This window comes from Podarcis liolepis, assembly GCF_965112155.1.
Source record: "Podarcis liolepis genome assembly, chromosome: 14".
NCBI classification, from domain to species: Eukaryota; Metazoa; Chordata; class Lepidosauria; order Squamata; family Lacertidae; genus Podarcis; species Podarcis liolepis.
Window position 1 is genome coordinate 1,453,486 of NC_139569.1, and position 23,232 is coordinate 1,476,717.

Below are 23,232 nucleotides of genomic sequence, written 5' to 3' on the forward strand. Positions count from 1 at the left end.
CAGCCGAGGGGCCCATCCCCGGGGCCTCGCCGGGAAGCCGCCTCGCCGGCGCGCCTCTTGCGCGGAGCCCCCTGGCGCACGGCTCCGGCCTCGACGTGGCCCTTTGGGGTGTAGCCCCCCGCGACCGTGGGCCCTAAGGGGCCTCGCCCCCCACCCCCCATGGCCAGCGGCAGCGTCTCCCCTGCGCGCCTGGCGAAGCGCCCCCCAACCGCCCCCCGCGGCCGTTGCCGGTCGAAAGTTCGGTGGTGGGCGAGCGAGGCCGGGCCCGGCAGAGGCATGGCTTCCCCCGGGCGCTCCGGATCCAGGGCGCCCCCCGAGTGAGTGGGGTAGGGGCGGGAGCCGGAAGGGAGGGAGCCGAACAGGTGGACTGCGCCCGAGCAGGGAGGCTCCACTGAGACGCCTGCCTGGAGCTGCGGAGAGCGCTTCTCCGTGGATTTGACTCATCGCCTTTTAAGCCAAGGGAGCAGATAGATCGCACCAATGGCACATTGTGTAAAGAAGTCATAATAATAATAATAATAATAATAATAATAATAATAATAATAATAATAATAATATAGTATTTTTACACCGCCCATCTAGCTGGGTTTCCCCAACCACTCTGGGCAGCTTCCAGCAAAAGATTAAAAATACATTAAAACATCAGTCATAAAAAACTTCCTTAAACAGGGAAGAACTTCCCTAAAGAAGAACTTGCCTCTCTTCTGAATTTGCTGCTAATCAGTTTTATTGAGTAGCCCCAAGTTCTTCTTTATTACAGAAGAGAGGGGGGAACATGTCCATGTCACTTGCCTTTCTTCTAAACAGACTCTAAAGTTGCCAACTGGGTGCCATTTTCTACCCAAACAATACATAACAATAACAGAAGTACAACAATGGAATGGAAATGGAAAATCGTCCGTAACATAATTATAATCTATGAAAGCACCATTTCAAACCAGCAACTAAAAAATAAGCTAAACGTCATAAATGCACCATAGGTCATGCGATTAACAGATCACCAAGTAGACATTTATAATCTATGAAGCAATATTAACAAGTTAGCAACTAAAAAATAAGCTAAACCCTACGAATGTACTATGTACTGTGACTCATAACCTTTTGTGCTATTCATTAAAATCCACATGGGTAACAAGCATCATACAAGAGGACCCTGATCTAACAGAAATACCTGCAGCAGGTATGCTTTATTAGTGATGTTCAAGCCCATGACGAGTGATGTTCAAGGCAGTTGCCAACAATAGCACAAACGCAGCAAGCTACTTTTCCCTCTCAAGCTGTTGGGCCGGTCTCACTCAGATAATTTGCCCCCACCTCACGGAACAACCCTTTACCTGAAGGTTTTTTCTCTCAAAATTCCAACCCAGATTATCCTGTGGGGGACCGTTGTGAGGGGATAACTAGTAAGTTGGAATCTCAGGTGGGTTTTCTTTAAATAAACAATAAAGATTTATTTTAGGTAAGATCGTATGTAACACAAGTGCAAAAAACTTAGGTTACTTCAGGAATACAATGCTATTTTACTTTAACTCGTCCTCAGTTGTTTTTGGTTGCATTATAAGTTGGTTCCTTTATAACAGGCATGGCCAAACTCGGCCCTCCAGATGTTTTGGGACTACAACTCCCATCATCCCTAGCTAACAGGACCAGTGGTCAGGGATGATGGGAATTGTGGCCCCAAACCTTCTGGAGGGCTGAGTCTGGCCATGCCTGCTTTATAAGGCGATACTTCCTTTCAGTTACCCACCCCCTTTAACAATCCAGCTCCAAAGTACTTTACGTAATAGACCCAAGGGCTCTCTCCTTTCACTGGGTTTGAGAATTTCTTCTTTTCCTTAGAAGATTCTCTCCCCTCCGGACTGGATTGAGTCCCAAGGAGGCTGTTCCTTTCCAGCTCCTACTTCTCCTGGCTCAATCTCTGCCTCCCAGTAAAATCCTGGTCTATTCCTCCTACAGGACACCACACACACTCCTTCACAATACGCTCAGAGAGGAAGTTCTTTTTTTCTTTTTCTTTCTCCCTTTCCCTCTTTTTATCTCCACCTGTCTCCCTACCTGTCTCCCAACCTCTCCACCCTCAATTCCAATCACACCTCCCTGTCTCTCTTCAGATCCTCTCCTTTTAAACTCTCCCTCCTGGAACCACAGCCAGTCAGATGCTGCTGTTTGTGAACCATTTGCTGGCAAGGAAAGAAAGAAAAAAGAAACGCTTGTTGAACCAACCTGTCCAGCAAAACCAAACTTTTCGTCACACCCGCTCCCCACCCCTGGCTTCTGTGACTGTAGCAGTGGTTCCTGTTGAGCTGTCTCAGCCTGATGGCAATCAAATTGTTCTCTTTCCTTTTGGGGAACTTGCTCCTCCAGCCACTGCCCTCTCCTTAAAATATTTTTTAGGTAACCAGAACTGTATGCACTACATCATGGGTAGACAAACTAAGGCCCAGGGGCCGGATCCAGCCCAGTCGCCTTCTAAATCTGGCCTCGGATGGTCCGGGAACCAGTGTGTTTTTACACAAGTAGAATGTGTGCTTTTCTTTAAAATGCATCTCTGGGTTATTTGTGGGGCACAGGAATCTGTTCATTTTTTTAAAAAAATGCAGTCCGGCCCCCCACAAGGTCTGAGGGACAGTGGACTGGCCTCCTGCTGAAAAAGTTTGCTGACCACTGCACTACATCCTGGAAAGTGGAATAAAAAGAACTTGATCTTGGCCGTGCCATATATGAGTACAATACAGCTCATAACACAATTTTAAGTTTTCACAATGCCCTCTTAAGTGCCATGAATCTGGAAGCACAAATATAAGGCCATCATAGTCCAGCCTCCTGTTCTCACAGTGGCCGACCAGTCCGGCAGCAGGACCCCAGTGCAAAACTGCTCTCGCCAACAATGAATTCAGAGACAAATGAGCTCCAGTTGTGGAAGTAGAACATAATGGCCGCTAGCTGCAATGGCGATCTTCCATTAATTTCCCCATCCCTCTTTTAAAGCTGTCCAAGCTGCTAGCCATTAATACATCTTGTGGGAGCAAATTCTACAGAGCAACCGTGCAGATTGTGTGTGTGAGAGTTCTTTTTAAAAGTCCCCACTTTTTAACTAATTTGTATTATTTCAACATATAACGACGTCATAGATAAATCATTAAATATCTCAGCCCAACCCTGAAGCTGGGGTTTAGACAGCACATGCAGAATAACAACCAAATAGCATAGTAAGTTCTTATTTAAAAAATTCTGTTTGTATAGCAGGCAAAAAAACTGTTTAAGGTAACCAAAAAGTTTTGTAATGTGAAGGGAGTTTATATTTAGCCATGTGCATAATAAAGCTGAGCCAATCAGCTGCAAGCGAATCTTTGTGCCTCGAGCCTTGTGGCAATTTTATTTTATTGCTTTATACGCCCACAAGTTCAGCTCGCCGTACTTAGTTGAACCAATTTGTCAGAGAAACCTCCGTGAAGTTCTTCCCGTATCTTGTTCTTATGAGCCTGGCTGCTCGAAAAAGATTTACTAAAGGGTTAAGCTGTAAGTTAATATTCCCTCCTGTAAAAAGATTGCGGAGAGCCAGCTCCAGACATTTAGAGGCATTTCTCAGGTAGTTGCTTTTATAGTGGTACCTCAGGTTAAGCACTTAATTCGTTCCGGAGGTCCGTACTTAACCTGAAACTGTTCTTAACCTGAAGCACCACTTTAGCTAATGGGGCCTCCTGCTGCCGCCACGCCACCGGAGCACGATTTCTGTTCTCACTCTGAAGCAAAGTTCTTAACCCGAGGTACTATTTCTGGGTTAGCGGAGTCTGTAACCTGAAGCGTATGTAACCTGAAGCATATGTAATCCGAGGTACCACTGTATTTGGACAAATGCTTCCTCCCCGAACTGAGCCACTTTCCCGCACATCCACCACATGGTTTGGTTAGAACCGGAGATACTCCAGCAGTTTGGCCATAGAATTAGAATTGAAAGGTGCAGCTCTTACTGTCAGGTCTTCCTGACGTTGAGTCAGAATCGCCTTCCTTGTAACTCGAAGCCATGGGTTCAAGTCCTGCCCTCCAGAGCAGGAGAAAACAAGTTTGCTTCCTCTTCCATGTGACAGGTCTTCAGATACTTGAAGGTGTCTCTAATATCTCCTTTTGGTCTCCTCCAGGCGAGTAGGAGGAGCGAGTAAGGGCTAGCTGTATAGGTGTGCAAGGTCATTTTCTTGTTGAGGCCAAGGCTGATTTAAAAGGAAATTCCCTCCTGCACATTGAGGTCCACACCTCTTTGTTGATAGTCATCTGCCAATCAGCTTCCCACATCTGCCTTAAGCCATCTGCTGTACCCATATCCACTAGGATTAGCATACTTTAGAGTATGGACTCCCCACCCTGTTCTGCCTTCGTAGCCAATCCCAACAGTAATTCAAAAGGAGTCGGAGCTCTCAGTGACTGTGCCTTGGTGTAGGTTTGGCGTATCAGTAATATTTCTACTGCTCTGCACAAACTCTGGATGAAAGTAGGATGAAAAAAGCGGGAGAATCTTAGGCACACAATCCCGCTGCCCTCCTTGTCGTAAAGGTCCTCCATCAGCACCAGCAAGGCCCGCCTGGAATTGCAGAAGGAACCAGGGCCTCTCTCTCCCTCGGGGTCCCTGGGGCTGCTGCTGGCTGGCCTCCAAGCCCAGGCTCTCAGGCAGAAAGGTCCATTTTGGTCTGTGGGTGAATCCAAGGTCCTGAGGCCCAGCTCACCTGTCTCCTCCTTGTCCCCTCCCCAGGCTGCCCATTCTGGAGCCCATGGTGCCTCTGACAGAGCTACAGCACCTGCACATTCAAACTTGCTGGCTAAAGGCTTTTGAGGACGCGGAAGCGAATGGCAGGCTCATTATCATCAGGTCTGGTGCTGCGGTCTGTTGGCCTGGGGCGATTTCTCCCAGCCTGGCCTTTCTCTTTTTCATATGTATATAGATATATCCTTTATTAAATTTGCTTATTAGTACTGTTATTTCCATTCATTACTCAAAAAACATTAACATACATCAGGCACCCCCAAACTCAGCCCTCCAGATGTTTTGGGACTACAGTTCCCATCATCCCTGACCACTGGTCCTGTTAGCTAGGGATGATGGGAGTTGTAGTCCCAAAACAGCTGGAGGGCCAAGTTTGGGGTGCCTGACATACATAAAGAAAAATAATAATCAACATAAAGTAAGACTTCTACATTCATACTTCAAAAATGACTTCCCTCCACCTCCCGGCGGGCCCTTAATTCTTTTTAGCTCATTGCTGTTACATGACGTACATTATCTGTCTGTTATCTAATTTGCAAAAGTTAACCAAGGCATGTTAAGGATTTTGTTTGGGAACAATGTTTTTTTCCCTAAACATACTCTGAAACACTCCCATTCAGTTTTGAACTTTTGGTTTGTTTGGTTGCCGATTGCCTCTGTCATCTTTTCTAGTTCTAAGTGTTCACATAATTTGATTTGCCGTTCTTCCTTCATTGGAATTTTATCTCCCTTCCAGTTTTTGGCATTCAATATTCTTGCTGCTGTCGTTGCGTGTAAGAAAACCCTCCTCTTGTCAACTGGAATATCAGTTGTCAGAATGCCTGGAGGAAAGGCTTCCGGTTTTTTCACAAATGTTTGTTTAAAGATTTCTTTTAGTTCCTCATATACAATATCCCAAAGGTTCTTAGTTTTTTCACAGCCCCACCACGTTGTTCCCTCCCCCTGTTTGCACCTCCAGCCTACATATATTTGAATTTGTTCTGTATACCAGCCTGGCCTTTTTCATACCTCTTTCACAGTCCATGCAGAAGGCAATGGGCCTCAACCCGCTGTGGCCCTTTGCTTCACTCCCTCACCAATTTAGGAGACCTGAGCACCTCCTGGAGCCAGATCAGAATGGCTTTTAGAAAGAGTTAGGAGATGGAGGGCACCATCCTCTCCTCCTCCTCTTCCACTCGCTCAGGGTCCTTTGGGTGTTACTTGGGTGTACATCAGAGACAAAAAGAGACAGAAGGCAGAGAAAGTGACAGGAGGCAGTTTCTCCACCTCTGTTCAGGGAGGAGCCCCCACTAGCAGCTGTGGGGAGGGCTGAGAGGCCTCTTTGATGCTGGGCTCCTCTTCAGAAACCTGGAATATGCAGACTGGCTGGGGAAGGGCGGCTTCCAGGTGAGCAGCTCTTGGAGGGAAGCAGGAGACCATTGTTAGGGGAGGTCTGGGGGTCCTGTGGGGACAGAATTTCTGCTGTAGAAGATATGCTTCAGCTCCCCAGGCCTCTTCTGCTTTCTGGAGGTCCCAGATGGGTGTGTGGTTGAAAGCCATCAACAAATTCCTTTCTGGAATTAAGTGGCGGAGGAACAGGGGCAAGGCAAGCAAGATCAGACTTCTGTGAATGCTATTTTGTCAAGGTTTGGAAGCAGAGATTTCTGTGGTCGAGGGGCCTCTTGACCAGTGAAATAAACAGGCCACTGGGCATCACTGCCGCCCACCAGACAGAGTTGAGTGAGTGCACCATCTGTCAAACCAAATCCACAGGGGATCAAGTGGGGCGGTCAGGGAGGGAGCAGCCGGCAGCAGACCCTTCCGAGAACAGAGCTCCTGAGCAAAGCAGACTCTACAGACCTGGAGGCCATGTTGTCCTCCTCAGCCAGCCCAGAGAAGGGGGGGGTTAAGAAGGGGGTCCAATGCTGCTCCCCACACAGCCTTTTGCAGCGATACTCAAAAGGGTCAGTACAAAATCCGAGCTCTGCACTCAAAGCGAACCTTCGCTGTTCCACACGCAGGTTCTTCACAGACTACCCTGACAGCAAGCAGTACTTCAAGAACATCCCAACGGAAGGCGACCTGCTGAAGGACCCTGAGGTGGGCTCCCACGGCCGGAAGGTCATGGTGGCTCTCAACCAGCTGGTTGAAAACCTGGACAACCGGAAGCAGGGCTGCCGGCTGCTGGAGCGCCTGGTGGATAACCACAAGAACGTCCACCAAGTGCCCTCAGGGATGTTCCAGGTATGTGTGTGGGGGGGGGTGAGCAAGCAGGGAGGACACAGGAGGCGCTGGGCTGGCAGCTTGCCCTCGGAGCAGCTGGGATCCTTCCAACAGGAGGGGGGGAAGGGGGTGTGGGAATGTTGAGGAAAGTAGGAGAGGATATATTGATTAAACATTATCCCTCCTCGCTCACTAGTGAGCAAGCACATTCCCTTGCGCATTGCCAAGTTGATGGATTCGTTGGAATCATTTAAGTTATGCAAGCCAGTCGGGATTGTTGCTTGTAAGTTTCCCCTTTTATTTCCTGCTTAAAATAATAATAACAACACAACAGTCTTGTTTAAAAGGGTAAAGTTTACTTACATTCAGTTCACCGTAGAATTCTGAAGGCAGGCTCTATCTTTTGGCTACAGTTACCGTATTTTTCGTCCCATAGGACGCTCCGTCCCATAGGACGCACCTAGTTTTTTTGGGGGGAAATAAAGGGGAAAAAAATTCCCTTTCTTCCCCCCCCCAAAAGCAGGTCGGGGAAACCGAACCAGGTCGAGGAACAGCGGGATGGCGGCGCTGCACCTCCCTGCTGTCCCCCGAGCTTGTGGGGCTGGCCGATGTCTGCCCGGCACGAGGGGCGCGCTGCTTCAGGGCGCCCCTCGCGCCAGGCGGCAGGCTGCTATCCGCAGCCTAGACATCCCTGCGGGATCTCCCGCAGGGCTGCCTAGGCTGCGGATGTGTTCCCGAAGCCTGGAGGGCGAGAGGGGTCGGTGCGCACCGACCCCTCTCGCTCTCCAAGCTTCAGCAAAAGCCTGCATTCGCCCCATAGGACGCACCCAGATTTCCCCTTCATTTTTGGAGGGGAAAAAGTGTGTCCTATAGGGTGAAAAATACGGTACCTTTGTAGAGAAAAGAAGTCTGAGCTGGGCCTCAGACTTTCCACCTTGCGGCTTCGTTCCTCTGTAAGGCTGAGCCATGTGCTGCTGGCTAAGAGCCATCAGAGAGCCAAAGAGGAAGATGCCTGCATGGCTAGCCCTTTTGTAGGGTCTGCTAAGGTCACGCCCATCTACCTGGTCACACACAGGGGGTGAGGCTCCAGAGCAGGTATGACAGGAAGTCCCCCCGGTCTGGAGCCACATTCCCCTGTGTGTCCACCGTTCTAGGCAACAGGAAATGTTGCACTTGACTGCATCATTGATGAGACATCCCACAGGGGGGAACCTGGGTCTGATCCTGGCATCCCCAGCAGGCCACCTCCTGCCACTCTCCTGGCATTGCCTTGAGGTCAGGGGGCCACATCAGTGGGGCTCACTGCAGAGCCTGTCTGGCTCAGGGGAGCTCTGAAGCCAAGCCAAGCAGGTCTCACTGAAGGCACCAGGGGGCTCCAGACAGGACCTTCCAGGTGAGGAACTCCCTGGCGCAGCCACCCCAGCTGACTGGAGCTGCCAGCCAGCTTCCCCTGCAAGGAGGCCCCATGAAAGTGTGCAAGCATCCCTTTGCCACCGTGTTCTTCCCTGGCCACACCTGCCGGCACAGGTGGCATCAGGTGTAGGGCAGGTGGGCACGGCATCGGGGGGGCGAATGGCTCAGGGACCAGACAGGGAGCCCAGGTGGGCTTCCTCAGCACTGCTCTTTGCCACAAGAGCAGCCACAGGCTTCCTCCGCTGCCCTTTCCCCCCTTCAGGCTTAATGCCTCTCCTGGGGCCGTCGCCTGCAGGCTGAGCCAGGCAGAGAATCTATGGGGCGCTCAAGCAGGGGCTTCTGGAAAGGGAGCCTAGTGGTTAGAGCCTTGGGGGTCACTGGGAATGCATCCTTAGCTACCCGCTGAATGGTGCCCTCCTTGCCCAGCTTCTGTTTCAGACCATTCTCTGCGTCTTCCAAGAACTCCTGGCAGATGAGTTCACCAAGGACATGAAGCTCTCTTGGGAAAAGTTCTTTGACGCCGTCTTTGCAGAAGTAGAAGCCGCCTACAGTCGCCCCCTTCCGCCCTAGAGAAAGGAGGGGCATCCCTCGGGTACCCTGCTCCCAGCTCTCTTCCCCCCTCCCCTTCTTACATTTGTATTGATGGAATAAAGAGGGCAGCATTTACTTTCTGGACCTCTGTCCTGGGTGCCTGGTCAATTCTGTGGTGCCACGGGTTCCTTGCAGGATTGGGGCCACTTCTCCGTAGGTGCAGAAGCGTGCCTAAGGCCATAGCAAGGGGTCAAGCAAGGGAGCAGGGATGTAGCTCAGGGGTTGAGCACCTGCCTTGTGTGCAGAAGGAATCGCCAGGCGCTGCTGGCAGAGAGACCCCCTGCATGGCCACCTGGAGATACGTAGGTCCGTCAAGGCAGTAATGAGCCAGTCTGGCCTGTCCCCTGGCAGGCTCCCATCTTCCTTTGGGACTCCATGGGCCAAGGCAAAAGTCAGAAGAAGCTGGCAGGATGGGGAGAGTCCAGGAAGATCCCCTGCAGAAGCAGGATGGTGGGAGATGACTGGCTGGTGGCGTCCCAGGGCAGCTTTGGCATGAAAGGGTGAGGCGGCCCAGGCCTGAGCTCTGCCGTGGGTGCTTGGGTGGCTGCCCACATGCCTGCCAGTCAGCAGCCACAGCTCTGCAACAGAGAAGCTGCTTGGCATGCAGAAATTCCCAGCTTCCTTCCCCACGTAGGCCTTTCTCCACACCAGGCAGCTTCCCAGCTGCGGTCTTTCCCTTGGACTGGCCTGGGGCAGGAGAGCAGGCAAGCGCCATTCCTTCCCATTGCCCTTCTGCAGCTCAGAGCAGCCTTCTCTGAAGAATCTCCGGAGCCCCACATTTCACACGGGCGAATGGCCACACGATACACACACCCTGCCCTGCCCTGCCCTGGAGTTCTGCTGGCTCAGGCAGCAGTAGCACCCCCCCCCAGCCTTGCTGCCAGCCCTTTAATCCCCCCACAGCACCCCATGCAGCCACCACCTGCCCTCCACGCTGGCAGGAAGCCTCTAGGGAACCCCCAAAGCCCTCCTTTGCCCAAAGGCTTTGGCCCAGCACTCCAGGGGAGGAGACAGGATGCTTAGGCAGCAGTAAAGGGGCCTTTCCACTTCATTGCGGTATTTTTAGGTAACGGCCCGGCTAGCCTGAGGACTCTGCAGCCCCTCCGTGGGGCGCATGAGCTGATGGGGGGCACCAGACCAAGGCCTCACTTCCCAAAGGGCTGGCCTTCCTGCCATTCCCACCCAGGAGCAGCAGGGGGCGCCTGCGCGCAGGGAATCCAGCGGCTGCCCCGAGGCCCCACATGGGGTTAACCCCTTGGGGCCCAGAGCCAACTCGGTTCTGCCGCAAAGGTGCGTAAAGTTTGCCTTCCTGACTAGCCAGCCCGGGAGCCGCCTCCTGGCCGAGCGGGACGTGGCGCGCTGAGGAAGGAGCTTGCCTGGGCAGCCCCTGTGATGACGGGATGCGGAGCTAGATGGGCATTTGGCCTGATCCAGCGGGCTCCGCTTGGTTTCTTAGAGCATCATCTCAGAAAGCAGCAGCGGGGAAGGGGAGGGGAGCAGGAAGCTGCCCTCTCTCTCTGCCGGGGCTGTGGGTATTTCTTAGAGGGTCTCTGGTTCCCCAGAGACAGGTAGACAAGTCTCCATCCAAAGCAACGAGCAGAGGAGGAACAAGCTCCGCGGGGAGCGCAGAGAGAAGAAATGCCTTGGTGCGTCTGCAGCAGCACAGCCGGACATCTTCCGCTGCCCCGGCCCCCAACTGCAGCAAAGCACGACCAGTCTCTCCCATATCGGCCTCTGCAGCCACAGCAGGCGCTGCAACCTTCCAACGGTTTGACTTGACCCCCAAAAGTGCACTCCTCCGTTGTAAGGGAGGGCGCCCGCCCGCCCGCCCGCCCTTGCCATTGCTCTGATGGGTCCTCGTGATCTCAGGAAATGGCGGTGGTTTCAGAGCCCGAGTCGCCCCCTCCCAGGCAGGGTTCCTGCTTGCGGGCCTCTTCCCGCGCCCTCTCAGTGCGGGTGTGTAGGGGACCCCTGGCACTGCCCCCCCCCCGGTCTTGGCTGTGGGGAGGGGGCTGCCCCTGCCCTCGAGCGCAGGATCCTAGGAAGCTGCCTTCTATTGCATCCAACCCGGGCCGTATTGCCTACACGGGCTGGCAACTGTGGCTCGCGAGGCTTTCGGGCTGGACGGAGCCGGGGGGAGCCCTTCTGCGAGCACAACCCCACGCCGAGACCGGCCCTTCCGAACAGTTCGTCTGCTTCCTCCCAGTCAGTCCAGCCAGGGGCGCAAAGGCCTGGGGAGCCCCACCCCGCAAGTCCCCCGAAGGAAACTGGAAGGAAGACCCCCAGGGAGAGGGAGCCCTTCTGGGGCTGACTGTGCGACCCTGTCCCGCAAAGGCCACGCGTGCCTGCGGCTCTTTCAGGTCCCCCACCGAGCAGGCGACTCGGTCCAAGTGCCCCGGGTTCAAGGAGCGCCAAGGTAGGGACTATCCCGCGGGACGGGGTCTCCCTCGCCAGAGCCCCCTCTCCCTTCCTCCCGCCCGCCCCCAGGTCAGCCCAAGAAGACGCGAGAGATCAGGGAGAGTCAAGAGCAGGTTTATTGTGGGGTTTGGGGGTCGCGGGGCGGCGTCGAGGGCTCCCCTGCGGCGGGCCTGGGCTTCGTGGGGCCTAGCGGTACTTGGAGGTCAGCACGGCGCCGACGCGGCCCAGGAACTTGTCCATGGAGACGAGGGTGCTGGCCTTGAGGAGCTCCGGGTGGTGGGCGGCGATGGACACCAGGAAGCAGTGGCCCAGCAGCTGCGGGAGAGGCGGAGGGGGAGCGTTAGACGGGGCTCCGGACGGAGCTAAGCAGGGATCCCGCCCGCCCCGGAGCCCCGACCGGGAGCGAGAGAGACTCACCGGGAAGTTGACGGGGTCCACGCGCAGTTTCTGGGCGTGCAGGTCGCTGAGCTTGTCGAGGGCGCCGGCGATGTTGTCGATGTGCGCCACGGCCTCGCCGATGGCGGCCGCGACCTTCTTGCCGTGCACCGTGATGTCGGCGGAGCCGGGGTTCACGTCTTTGTGCGCGAAGTAGGTCTTAGTGGTGGGGTGCGCCGCGAACATCCTGCGGGAAGAGGAGGCGGAGAGGAGCAGGAAGACGAGGGTCCGACTCCCGCCCGGCCCGCGGCCTCGTCCCCGGGAGCAGTGGCGTAGCGTGGGTTGTCAGCACCCGGGGCAAGGCAAGTAATTTGCGCCCCCTCTGCCCTAGGGGCAGAGAGCTGCGAGTGCGAGCGCCCCCCCCAGATGTTGCTCCCTGTGCGGCCGGGGCCCCCCCGCACCCCCCACGCTATGCCACTGCCCGGGAGAGGGTCCCTGCCCGACGGGGCGGACTTACCTGGTGATGGCATCGGCGCCAATGTCCCCGGCGTGGGACTGGATCACGCTCCAAACGTGCTTCACGTGGCTCTTGTCGTCGTCGGTCAACACCATCTTGGCAGCTCAAAGTCTCCGGTGCCGTCGGAGCGCGCGCGGCCTTTTTATCGGGGGCGCCCCGCCCCGCCTGGGGCTCTCCGCCCATCAGCGCCGCCTCTGGGCACCTCCTGGAGGGGAGGGATAGGGGCCACGCCCGCAGTCTGTTACAGGGAGGGGGCCCCATCAGCTGGCTGGGCGCCAGGCAAGCCCGGGAGCGCCGCTCCTATCCCGCCGCATCCCCGGCGTGCGGAGGCTGGCGAGGCTAACGCGGCTGCGTCTTTGCGACATGGAGGAGCCGCTTCAAAGCAGCCGGGCTCAGCCGCGAAGCTCCCCAGCGGCCTGGGGCCGGCCCCAATCTCCTCTATCCTAAGGTCTCTCCGTGGCTAAACTGAGCGTCCACGGTGAGGGGCAGTGTACCTCTGCAAACGAAATAAAAAAATTAAAAAAGCTTTCGTGTGCATGCACACTTCTTCAGATACTAAGAAGTGTGCATGCACACGAAAGCTTATACCTAGAACAAACTTAGTTGGTCTCTAAGGTGCTACTGGATTATTATTTTTTAAAAAATTATTTCATTTGTAGAGGTACTGCGTCAGACCAACAGGCTACCTCCCTGACTCTGCAAACGAATAACAGGCGCGCCCCGGGTGGCCCTGGGCCCCACTCTCAAAGCGTCCGCTGGCTTTCAAGAGCCTTTCGACAAAGTACCTCACCAACTACTCCCGTGTAAGATTAGCAGTGAAGGAATAAGAGGAGCGGCTTTCGCTGCGGTTCCCGCATCGCAGGGGGTTGAATCAATTCCATGATTCTAAGAGCAGAGAGGTCCTCTTCCGGATCAGGAGTTGGCCAAGTTTCTGGTAGCAGGGATAAATGGATCCGGCCGCCAATGGAGAGATGTAGAAAGTGGAGTCCCCCAAGGATCGGGACCTGTGCTTTCCAAACGACCCTAGAGTTATAGATGAGCGGCGAAGTGGCCACGTTTGCTGGAGGCCCTAAACTGTTCAGGGTCGTTGTAACCAAAGGGGATTGTGAATCTCTACAGAAAGACCTCTCCAAACGGAGCGAATGGGCGGCAAAATGACAAAGGCAATTCATTGTAGACAAGTGTCTACAATACACGGGGGCGAAAAATCTTTTTTTAAAAAAAAAATTAATTTTTATTAAATTTCCATTTAACAATCCAATCATGTCTCATTCATTAATCCAAATTATGCCAATACATATCATAAGGTCCAAATATTTTGCCGAATTTTTAAGTTTTTGTTGGGGGTACCCATGCTTCGAGCTCAGAAGGGTCCAATTCTCTCATATTTCTGCTGCTTTGATGTTCACAAGTCCCGTCTTCCAATCTTTTGGATTGGAAAAGTCTTAATGTCACATATGTTTATGGAGTCTGAACTGGCAGACTGGCCAGGATCGCGACGTTGCGGTCCTAGTGGAGATACGGATAAAGATGCGCCTTCTGCGCGCGGCAGCTGTGGAAAAGGCAACCTTCGCGCTAAGGATCATTATTGACAATAAAGCTGCCCGTATCATAATGCTATTATTCAACCCTATGGGGCGACCGCAGGATATTGTTTGTAGAGCTGGTAAATGTTCAGCAAAGGGCCACAAAATGGTCAAGGCGCTGGAGCGACGCCCCTATGGGGGAAAGTTGTGTGTTTGAGACTGTTTGGTTTATAGAAAAGGCAAATAAAACGAGACACGGGGAAAGTTTATAATATTACGCACGGCCTGGATAAAGTTTTTTCCTGCCTCTCTCACGAAACTCGAACGGGAGCCGAATGTTGGAAGATTCGGGACAGAAAGAAAGTCCTTCACGCTGCGCAAGAGTTAAACTATGGAACTCGCTGCCACAGGAGGCAGGCGAGGGGCACCAGCTTGGGCGGCTTGACAAAAAGATCATATAAATTCATGGAGGAGGAGGAGGAGGAGGAGCGGGCCTATCGAGGGCCACCAGCCACGAAGGCTCGTCTCTGCCCTCGCTCCTGGGCTCTGAAACTGCTTGCTGGTTTCCTCCGGGCACCTGGGAGGCCACTGTTGGCTTTCCTGATGTTCTTACATTCGTCTTTCCTCGCCGACGCCCCCAAGGACAGCTGCCTTCTCTCTCCGTTCCTCTACGCGCCTCACTCCATCCTCGGGGGTTCGGCGGAGCAGGCTCTCTCCCTCCCCAGTCGCTCAACTCTGCGAGTCCCTGCCTGGGCGAGGCTCGCTGGCCTCTTTGGCGTGGCCCGTGGCCGTCCAGCAGCGCCCATCCCCGTCACCGTTGTTGGGGATGCGCCCCCCGCGCAAGACCAGGGGAGGATTACAGCTGCCCCCCACATTCCTCTCGGCCCCCAAACAGGCACTCCAGAGTCTTTGAACTGTGCTCTGCCTGGGAGGGCCCATGCCTGCTCCGGATAGTCCTCACAACCCGCTTGCGGAGTAGCCCACTGTCCCCTAAATATATATTATTTTCACAATAATTCCTTTTGGGACAGCCGCTTTTTTACGGATCTTCTCAATAGGCTCACTGAAAATTACATTACAAAAACTTCATTCATTCATTCTGATTTTGGGAGGGTATTATTGGGTTGTTTTTATTTTGATTATATATATTGTGGTTTGTATGTTGATCTTTTCTGTGAACCGCCCTGAGACCTCTGGGTATAGGGCGGTATATAAATTCAATAAATAATCATTATCATCATCATCATCATCGTCGTTATTTTGCGTCCCCTCGGCTCGGTACCCTGTGCTGCTCTCCTTCGGTGTTTTGCGCCTGAGCTCCAGAAGAGGGTGTCTAAACTTGACGTTGCATAACGCCATTAAAGATGACACGTGTGTAAGGGTCCCTGGGACGTGAGAACTTGGCCCCGTCAAAGCACAAAAGCCGGAGACAGGCGCACTCCGCAACCTGCAACTCCCCGCCCCACAAGCGTCAGCCCCAGGGGAGGGGAGGGCCGTTCGTGCGGGCGGGCCCATGCGGAGCCAAGGCGGGAGTGCCTCTGAGCAGGGGCAGAGTGCCGTCCCCTCGGAGAGGGAGAGTTTTTCTAGACGGCGGTGGGGCGGGTGCACGTGAGCATGTGCAGAGTGGTCTGGAGCAGCTCTGGCGGGAAGGACGGGCGGCCCTCTCGCCCACCGAAGGAGTCATGCTGCTCCATGTCAAGGGCCCGGCGGGGGCGGGGGGGTTACGGGTGTTGTAGGGCGGCTGGCCGTTCCCTCCCCCACTTGGGGGGCGGAGTCCTGGCCCCACGGCTGGGAGGGCGGGCGCCTCCGCTCCGGGACAGGTGTGGGCTTCGGGCCCCACTTGAGCAGGCGGCGGTCGCCCCGACGACCTTTCTTAGTTCTTTCCTTATTTTATTCGTATTTTTAAAAACAACTTTTAACAGGCAGCGGCCAGGCGCTTCCCCGAGCGATAACTTCGTTGTGTTCACTCTGAAAGCATCCGATAATCCTTACCCCCCCCCCCATAAAAGGATGCTTATTCCCAGGTGCCTCAGGGCAGCAAAAAGCAGAAAATGTGCATAGATGACTTCGCTCTTTTAAACAGGGCCAAGGGTTGGCAAGCCTCACCCTCTGTAGTCTGCAATATCAGAACCGTAGAAGCCGCAGAGCAAGGAGCCTGGGGTCTCCTTCATGCCAGCCCCATCCCCGCCTTCCTCTTCTCCTGCCCTCCCCAGATGTTGCTCCTCGACGGGATCCCCGAGAGAGCCCTCTCCCCGCCGGGTCAGGCTGCCTCTGAGGGTGAAGGGACCGCAGCCCTCTCCGCCGAGTTTCTGCCCGGGCTCCGCTGCGTTGGTTTAGCGAAGAACGCGGAGGACTTGGTGGGGTGGCGGTGGGGAGAAAGGGGTCTCAGCGGGCACTGGACTCCGTCTTCCCTCCCCTCCCCCCCTCTCGGAGGTGCCTGCGGGACGGACGGGGCTACGGGGGAGTTGGGGAGGCGGTTGTGGCGTGCGCTCCCTCGGAAGTGGACGGGAGAACTGCCGAGGCGGCGGTGGCTGTCTCTTCTCGGTCTCCCCCACCCTCTTCCTTGCGATGCTCACTTGAGGCTTTTTGCCCCCTTGGCGTATCTGCTCCCCCTGAGACCCCTCCCCGCGTCTCCCACGCATGGGACCCCCTCCCCACGCCAGAAAAGTGAAGGACGCCGGAGCGAGGTTCACGCATTTTATTGCTCAGTGGCACAGCGGAGGCGGAGTGCCCGAGACGGGGGGCAAACGGCAGCTCCGAGGCGAGGGGGCGGGCAGCGGGGGGCTCATCTGTACTTCTCGGTCAGCACCTGGGCCACCAGGCAGAAGAACTTGTCAAAGGCCAGGTAGGCCAGGGCGTTGTATTCTCCGCGGAGGCTGGAAGCGATTGTCACATGGAGGCACCTGGTCAGAAACTGCAAAGGAGAGAAAGAGAGAGACGGGGGTCAGGTGGGGGAGGGTCGAGGGAAGACCCAAGGCGCGCCCCTCCTGGCCCTCGTCCGCCCCGTCGGCGCGCTTGCCTTGAAGTTGACGGGGTCCACGCGGAGGTTGTAGGCGTGCAGGTCGCTGAGGTCGGACAGGCAGGCGCGGATGTTGTCGATGTTCTTGATGGCGTTGTCGAGGGCCTTGATGATCTTCTGGCCTTGGTGGTGAATGTCGTTGGAGCCGGGGCACAGGTCGTAGTGCGGGAAGTAGATCTTGGACTGCATGTAGACCTGGAAAAGCCTAAGGGGAGGGAAGGGGGCCGTCAGGAAAAGGGACGGGGCGGGAGGAACCAGACTGGGCTTCTCTCCCTTGGCCGCCCCGTCGAGCCTACCTGGTCAGTGCTTCGCCGCCTATATCCTCGTGCTCGGGGGCCAGTTTGGCCCAGCAGCTCTTGATCAGCTTGCACTCGTCAGCAGTCAGCCCCATCTTGGCAGCAGGCAGGAGGTCGAGTTGCTCTGTAAGTCCCAGGAGGCGGCGGAGCTGGGAGCCCTGCAGAGGCCGCCGCTTTTATAGCGGCCCGCGCTGCCCTCCTCGGCCCGCCCCCGCTTATCTTATCGCCCCGGGACTGCCGGAGAGGTCGGCTGCGCGGCGGAGCAGCCAAGCCCACTAATGGCGCAAGGAGGGGCCTCGGCGACGGCGGACAGAGCTCAGCTCCCGCCTTGGCGGCCGAAAGAGCCGGTACTACGGGGGAAGAGCCGTCTCTGCTGAAGAAACGGCTGGATCCGTGCAGCCTCCTGTTTTCACGGTGGACACCCAGGTGCCTCTTGCAGGAAACGCGCAAGCGGCATCCGAGCACAAGAGCGCTTCCCGCTCCAAACAGCGGCTGCCCTTCAGAAGCCTTTATGCCTCCACCGTTAGCCCTCTCTTCCTCCCTGAATTTCTCGGCTCCTTGTTTAAAGCCATCCCACTTGGACCGAGGGAGCCTTCTGCTGGGGCACGTGGCAAGTGGGGAGAGGACACGGGACTTCAGGCGCTGCCAAAGTTCAGACGACCAAAGAACCCGGGAGGATGCCCCGAGTCTTTTCGCGACGCGGGAGAGGCCGGCGGCATATAAATCCACCCCCCCCCCCGATTCCATGGCCTCGCAGGTCCCCATCCCAAAATCAAACACGCAGGGGATTGACGGTACCCGTCTAAAAAAACTCTCGAGTCGCCCCAGTCGGTGGCATGAGGGCCACGCAGGAGACGAATTGGCGTCAGGCTGATGCGTAAAGCGCATAAGTTCAGCCGGGCAGGAAAAGGTGTTTTTCCGCTTTAGATCAAGCTGGAGAGAACTGCAGTACAGTGGTACCTCAGGTTACATACGCTTCAGGTTACACACTCCGCTAACCCAGAAATAGTGCTTCAGGTTAAGAACTTTGCTTCAGGATGAGAACAGAAATCGTGCTCCGGCGGCGCAGCGGCAGCAGCAGGAGGCCCCATTAGCTAAAGTGGTGCTTCAAGTTAAGAACAGTTTCAGGTTAAGTACGGACCTCCGGAAGGAATTAAGTGCTTAACCTGAGGTACCACTGTACGTGGCTTTTCCCTCCAACTCAGAAAAAGGGGTCGACAGATCCTTGAAAGGCAACCAGGAGACACATGCCGAGGCCGAGGATGTGTTTTCAGTCCCAGAAACGAGCTCCTCTTTCTCACGCGCAGACAGCAATTCCTGGTTCTCCCTCCCCACCAAAACCGGCCTTCATTTGTTCCTAGAGCCTTAATTTGACAGCTCTTGCTAAACAATTCGGGACCACAAAAAGCGCTGGTTTTGTTTTCTACAACCAAGCGGTATATCAATGTTATGAAACAAACAAAGACCTATCGGAGATCTGCCGCGAATCACTCAGTAGATCCCGATCTCCCCCTGCTTCCCCCTCCCATCCCCCCACGTGGTGCCAGGAGGTTCTCAGCCTAGCCCTCCTCACAGGGTTGTGGTGGGGATTAAATGGTGGAGAGGAGGAGGACCGTGTAGAGCACCTAGAGATCCTTGGGAGATATTCGTGAAATAAATAAATACACTGTAGCAAAAAGGAAAAAGAGCATAAAAATCTCTTTGGAATTAAACATTCTGAGGACCTAACTGCACATTACATTAAGTGAGTGATTTTGGGGTTGTTTTTTAAAGTTGATATGAGGAGGCAGTTTTGCAACAGGACTATAGTGCTTGAGGAAAGGAAGTTTCATCTTTTGTACCACAGTCCTGGAAGGACACAGAGAGCCCAGCAACAGGTGACCTGGGAACGTCAGGCAGCCCTAGCCAGAACCAAATGGACCTCTGGCACCTCCTGCCCTGCCGTGCTGTGTCTTGAGCCCTTGTCCAGCGCCGAGGGCCTTCTGGCGGTTCCCTCACTGCGAGAAGCCAAGTTACAGGGAACCAGGCAGAGGGCCTTCTCAGTGGTGGCGCCCGCCCTGTGGAACGCCCTCCCATCAGATGTCAAAGAGAACAACAACTACCAGACTTTTAGAAGACATCTGAAGGCAGCCCTGAAGCTTTTAATGTCTGATGTATTACGGTATTTTAATATTTTGTTGGAAGCCACCCAGAGTGGCTGGAGAAGCCCAGCCAGATGGGAGGGGTATAAATAAATTATTGTTATCATCATCATCATCATGTGGGCTCTCTAATAGTAGTAGTAGTTGTTGTAGTAGTAGTAGTAATAATAATAATAATAATAATAATAATAATAATAATAATAATTTATACCCCACCCATCTGACTGGGTTTCCCCAGCCACTGGGCGGCTCCCAACAGAATATTTAAAACACAATAAAACATCAAACATTAAAAACTTCCTTAAACAGGGCTGCCTTCAGATGTCTTCTAAAAGTCAGATAGTTGTTTATTTCCTTGACATCTGATGGGAGGGCGTTCCACAGGGCGGGCGTCACCACCGAGAAGGCCCTCTGCCTGCTTCCCTGTAGCTTTGCTTCTCGCAGGGAGGGAACCGCCAGAAGGCCCTCAGAGCTGGACCTCAGCATCCGGGCTGGATGATGGGGGTGGAGACGCTCCTTCAGGTCTACTGGGCCGAGGCCATTTAGGGCTTTCAAGGTCAGCACCAACACTTTGAATTGTGCTCGGAAACGTACTGGGAGCCAATGCAGGTCTTTCAGGACCAATGTATATGGTCTCGGTGGCCGCTCCCAGTCACCAGAAGTGGCACAAACATACCATGGACACATGCCAGGCCTGGCAACAGAGCTGCAATGGGGGCAGCAAGAGGGGAGGGAGCTGCTGGGGACCAGGTGAGCATGTTTACACAAGCACATTCCCGTTCTGTCTCTGCCTTAGGGGGAGGAAGAGTGGGAGGGAGGGCCAGGCAGCAGTAGTGTTCTGGGTTCTTTCACACCGGGGCAATGCCAACGGCAATACTCGTCAACTGGGGGTGGGTGGCCCCTCAAAATATTTTTTAGGGGGTCCAAGAGCCCTCAAACCCTAGGAGTTGGTGCCCATGTACTGTGTGAATAAGACTTTCTCTGTCCTGAATCTCAGGTGAAGAGGGAGCCGGGCACTGGCCAGCTCCAGACACTCTTGGCTGAAACTTATTTTCTCCATCCATTCAAGTCTATGTTCAGGTCTGATTCTGGAACAGTCACTGTCAGGGACAGCCCACCCCATTTCACCACCTGAGGCAAAAAGGGGAAGGTGTTGCAAGCTTGGTTGTGCAGTGACTTTTGGCGAGATCTCCCTGGAAGCAGCCGCCACAGCCGCAGGACCCTGGCAGTATGGCAGCAGGCCCCGTGGGATTCTTCCACCTGAGGCAGGCTGCTTCTTCACTTCTTCACTTTGCCCTGGTCACTGCCTGGCTGTCCTGCTGCCTCAGGTCTTTGCTGAGAGAAGGGCAGGGTGAGGGTGACCTCCCTTTGACACCTCTCCACAGCCTTCCATGCCATTTCCCCTGACATCCTATTCCTGGAGAGTCCTCATGAGTCGCTGTGCCGGAGGTCCTGGGCGGCTCCTCCTGGGTTGGCCAATGCCAGAAGGGAACTTAATATTTCATGGATTTATTGCCAGATGTTGTTCAGAAAAGCAGGCCTCCTGGGGAAGGGGGAGCTGCAATTCTGAGCAGAGAAGCAGGAGGGGGGGTGCTTAACCCTTTAGCCACCATATTTGTTCCAGAAAGGCCCTCTCCAAAGCTGCCTTTCCAGCTGTGAGGATTCACATGTCTGTGCTCACTCTCAAACTCATGGGCTTCTGGGACCAACCGGGCTCATTAAGGGCATCTGGGGGCCTGCTTCCCTGCTGCCAATTGCCGAAGAGGCCTGTGAGTGCATCCTCAGAACTCTCCATGCCAAAATGGCAAAATTAAATGGAAAGCTCAGAAAGCAAGAATACAATAACTTTTTAAAAGAATGGGAAAAGTTTATAATTTATATATGAGACCACTGCAAGCAGGTTAAAACACTGGAAGGATTTTAATTACACTTGTAAAGTAGCACAAACTGTGGATAAATCAGAAAGAAAATATTTGCATAAATATTGCTTTGCAGATGTATTTATTTTTACTAGGACCCATGGAAGGGATGGAGGGAAGTCAAGAGATTCAGAGTAATCTCAATATTTGGATGTTGAATTGATGTTTGTTGTATGTTTATATATTTTTAAAAATCAAATATATATTTTTTAAAGATATATGTATTTATTTATTCGTTCGGAGTCCTAAATCACAAACAACCACCACAACTCCCCTTGGTTTGCCAGTCACAATGCACACCTAGGGACGGGTGCTGCAAGTGTGCAAGTGATTAAGAGCTCCTTGTTTATTTTTGCGTGGCCGAGAGGGAATCTCGCAAGCCTGAGCTTGAAGTGTAGGTTGGAAAGTCCCCCTAAATCCTCCAAGCCCCCTGATCCCCCTCTGCACGACCCCTTTAGACAGCAGGCCTGGGGGCAAGGGAGGGCCCTTCCCTTTTCCCTTCTAGGGCAGCCCCTTTAGGAGTCCCTCATCCCCATCCATACTGCTGCTGCTGATTTCCTTCCCAGTGAAGAATTTTACTCTTTGGCTGGCAGAAAGATCCTGGAGGCCTGAAGGAGGGAGCTGCCCCCAAAGTCCCCTCCCCTCAGCTATCTCCTCAGAGACACAGCCTGCCTTATCCTCCAGCTTGCAGGGGGTGGCCAGGCTGATAGGAGGAGAAGGAGCCTGGGCTCTCAGATCACCCCATCTCTGCGCAGAAAGCCACCCTGGCCTCATCCTGAGGGATGCTCCTGCCTTCTCACCCAACTGGCAGGCACGGACTCTGCGCTCCCTGCTGCTTCGGGTGCAGAGAGATGTCTTTTCGTGGAGGCAGCGGAGCTCTGCTTCAGGGCAGAACCCAGGAGGGAAGGATCCCTTCCTCAATCTGTCCAGTGCTGCTCTGACTGCCTCTTAAGCAGACAGGAGAATACATCTCTGTGAAATAATTAATTTAAAATCCACCCAAGTCCATTTTTGCTGACTGTGCATTGCAGTTCCTTGTTTTTCTGACCACACAGGCATTGTCCTCCCAGACTTCCCTGAGGATCTCAGATGGGAACTTCTCTTCTGGTGGACTCTGCAGTTGGGGATTCCACCTCCCCATACCATCTCCTGTAATTATTCTAGTTTCTTTAGCCTGGCAATTGAGGGATAAAGGGTGGGGCTGGCGAACCTCCTCACACCCTCCCTGGGCCCTCTTGAGCTGCTACTCTTAATGAGAACTTCCCAGACCAGACCTGGTCCTCATTTGGCAGGAGCATCACACCGAGCAGAAACAGGATCTCCTTAGGAGTGTCAAGCCCAATGACCGCAGTGACTCCTCTCCAGTAGGCCTGGCCCCTCATGGATCACTTGCTGATACTAAAGGCCCCCACCTCCCCACATCTGACTATGTCTCCTCCTTTCCAGGGTTTTCTCCAAGCAATCTGAGACTAAGCCTATGTGAAGCTAACTTCTCTTCCGCCCTCTTCATGCCTCTCCTGGTTTTGGGAGACCAGCAGGAGTTGCAGCAGGAGAGGGAGACCCCTGTGCCTCTTCACCAGGTGGACTCATCTCTGCCTCTTGGCCTGCCTCCTCTCCTTGTTTCAGCTTCTGCTTCTGATTCTGGACTTCTTCTCTCTGCCACAGACTTTCCCAGTTCGCTAAACCCTGTTACCTCTTCCGCTTCTGATACCTCCTCTTCCAAGTCTCCTCCCTCTTACCAGTCATGTTGTCCCCCCACCAGTCCCTGGGCTCTGAGCCTTCTTCCCTTGATGGTTCCCCAGCTGGTTCCTGCCATCATTCCTCGGCATCCAACCAGTTCATGATATCATTCATCAGCCAGAAGATCACATTTGGGGTTTGGAGGAAAGAGGTGGAGCCCAGCGGGTCAGGCAAGTCTCCTGCCAGGGCCAGGCAGGGTGGGCACGGGATGATGAGTTGTGCCCCCTTCCTCTGTTAGGGGGTGGGGGGCAAACGCAGCAGGCGGCAAGAATGTTGAGAGAAGGGGGGGGCGTGCTTGTCTGCTGCAGAGAAAGCACCC

General features: G+C 54.2%; 4 protein-coding genes and 1 long non-coding RNA gene across 6 annotated transcripts in view; 2 read left to right on the forward strand and 3 right to left on the reverse strand.

Annotated features, from left to right (window-relative positions):
• The first annotated feature begins 150 nt into the window (after window positions 1–150).
• LOC310693036 (cytoglobin-1-like) lies at window positions 151–9,046 on the forward strand. Its single transcript, XM_083474636.1, has 4 exons — window positions 151–317; window positions 4,745–4,861; window positions 6,757–6,979; window positions 8,798–9,046. The coding sequence occupies exons 1-4, from the start codon at window positions 160–162 to the stop codon at window positions 8,939–8,941; spliced, it is 642 nt and encodes a 213-aa protein (XP_083330762.1). The 5' UTR covers window positions 151–159; the 3' UTR covers window positions 8,942–9,046.
• A 2,142-nt stretch (window positions 9,047–11,188) lies between these two features.
• The window catches only part of NPRL3 (NPR3 like, GATOR1 complex subunit), a 30,283-nt gene continuing 18,239 nt past the window's right edge, over window positions 11,189–23,232 (forward strand). For both annotated transcript variants that reach the window (XM_083474915.1, XM_083474916.1), the window contains exon 1: window positions 11,189–11,378. The gene's annotated coding sequence lies outside the window, so the exon portion shown is untranslated. The remainder of the gene's footprint in view (window positions 11,379–23,232) is intronic.
• Window positions 11,479–12,736, reverse strand: LOC310693780 (hemoglobin subunit alpha-A-like). The gene is made up of 3 exons (XM_083476158.1): window positions 12,273–12,736; window positions 11,798–12,002; window positions 11,479–11,695 (listed from the first exon to the last, which is right to left on the reverse strand). Exons 1-3 carry the CDS (start codon window positions 12,365–12,367, stop codon window positions 11,567–11,569), a joined length of 429 nt encoding a protein of 142 aa, XP_083332284.1. The 5' UTR covers window positions 12,368–12,736; the 3' UTR covers window positions 11,479–11,566.
• LOC310693781 lies at window positions 13,496–16,378 on the reverse strand. The gene is made up of 2 exons (XR_014519382.1): window positions 14,081–16,378; window positions 13,496–13,990 (listed from the first exon to the last, which is right to left on the reverse strand). It is a non-coding gene; the product is annotated as an uncharacterized lncRNA (long non-coding RNA).
• On the reverse strand, window positions 16,482–17,658 carry LOC310693779 (hemoglobin subunit alpha-D-like). Its single transcript, XM_083476157.1, has 3 exons — window positions 17,114–17,658; window positions 16,818–17,022; window positions 16,482–16,712 (listed from the first exon to the last, which is right to left on the reverse strand). Exons 1-3 carry the CDS (start codon window positions 17,206–17,208, stop codon window positions 16,584–16,586), a joined length of 429 nt encoding a protein of 142 aa, XP_083332283.1. The 5' UTR covers window positions 17,209–17,658; the 3' UTR covers window positions 16,482–16,583.